At 48.6% G+C, this 843-nt stretch overlaps 1 protein-coding gene across 1 annotated transcript; it reads left to right on the top strand.

Annotated features, from left to right (window-relative positions):
• Positions 1-8: 8 nt before the first annotated feature.
• Positions 9-839, top strand: LOC115284836 (olfactory receptor 1L8-like; the record flags this gene model as incomplete). Its single annotated transcript, XM_029931314.1, has 1 exon — positions 9-839. A coding segment is annotated over one exon (831 nt), but the record flags the coding sequence as incomplete, so codon positions are not given.
• Positions 840-843: the final 4 nt, after the last annotated feature.

Genomic DNA, 843 nt, shown 5'->3' with positions numbered 1-843 from the left:
AGCAGCCACTCTTTATCCTCTTCCTCACCATGTACCTGGTCACGATAACAGGGAACCTCCTCATCATCCTTGCCATCCGCTCTGACCCCCAGCTCCACACCCCCATGTATTTCTTCTTGAGTTTTCTGTCCTTCTCTGACATCTGTTTTACAACAACCATTGTCCCCAGGATGCTAGCGAGCTTCCTGTCAGAGAAGACCATCTCCTATGCTGGGTGTCTGACACAGATGTACTTTATTTATGTTCTTGCCGACACCGACAGCTGTCTCTTGGCAGTCATGGCCTTTGACCGCTATGTGGCCATCTGTGACCCCTTCCACTATGTCACCACCATGAACCACCGCCGCTGTGTGCTGCTGGTGGCCTTTTCCTGCTCACTTCCTCACCTCCACTCACTCCTACACACCCTGCTACTGAATCGTCTCACCTTCTGTGACTCCAATGTTATCCATCACTTCTTCTGTGACATCAAGCCTCTGCTGAAATTGTCCTGCTCCTCCATATTTGTCAATGAAATTGTGATAATGTCAGAATGTTCAGTAGTTTTGGTGACCCCCTTTCTGTGCATTACTTTCTCTTATATACGAATCCTCGTCACGGTTCTCAGGATCCCCTCAGCTGCTGGGAAATGCAAAGCCTTCTCCACCTGCGGCTCTCACCTCACTGCGGTAACACTCTTTTATGGAAGCATCTTCTATGTCTATTTACAGCCCCTGTCCACCTACACTGTGAGAGATGGTGTGGCAACACTTGTCTACACAGTTCTTTCTTCCATGCTAAACCCTTTTATCTACAGTCTGAGAAACAAAGACATGGAGAGGGGCCTGAAGAAGTTGATGGGCA

The sequence above is a fragment of the Suricata suricatta genome, unplaced genomic scaffold, assembly GCF_006229205.1.
Source record: "Suricata suricatta isolate VVHF042 unplaced genomic scaffold, meerkat_22Aug2017_6uvM2_HiC HiC_scaffold_22556, whole genome shotgun sequence".
NCBI classification, from domain to species: domain Eukaryota; kingdom Metazoa; phylum Chordata; class Mammalia; order Carnivora; family Herpestidae; genus Suricata; species Suricata suricatta.
This window is presented reverse-complemented; position numbering and strand designations above follow the sequence as displayed.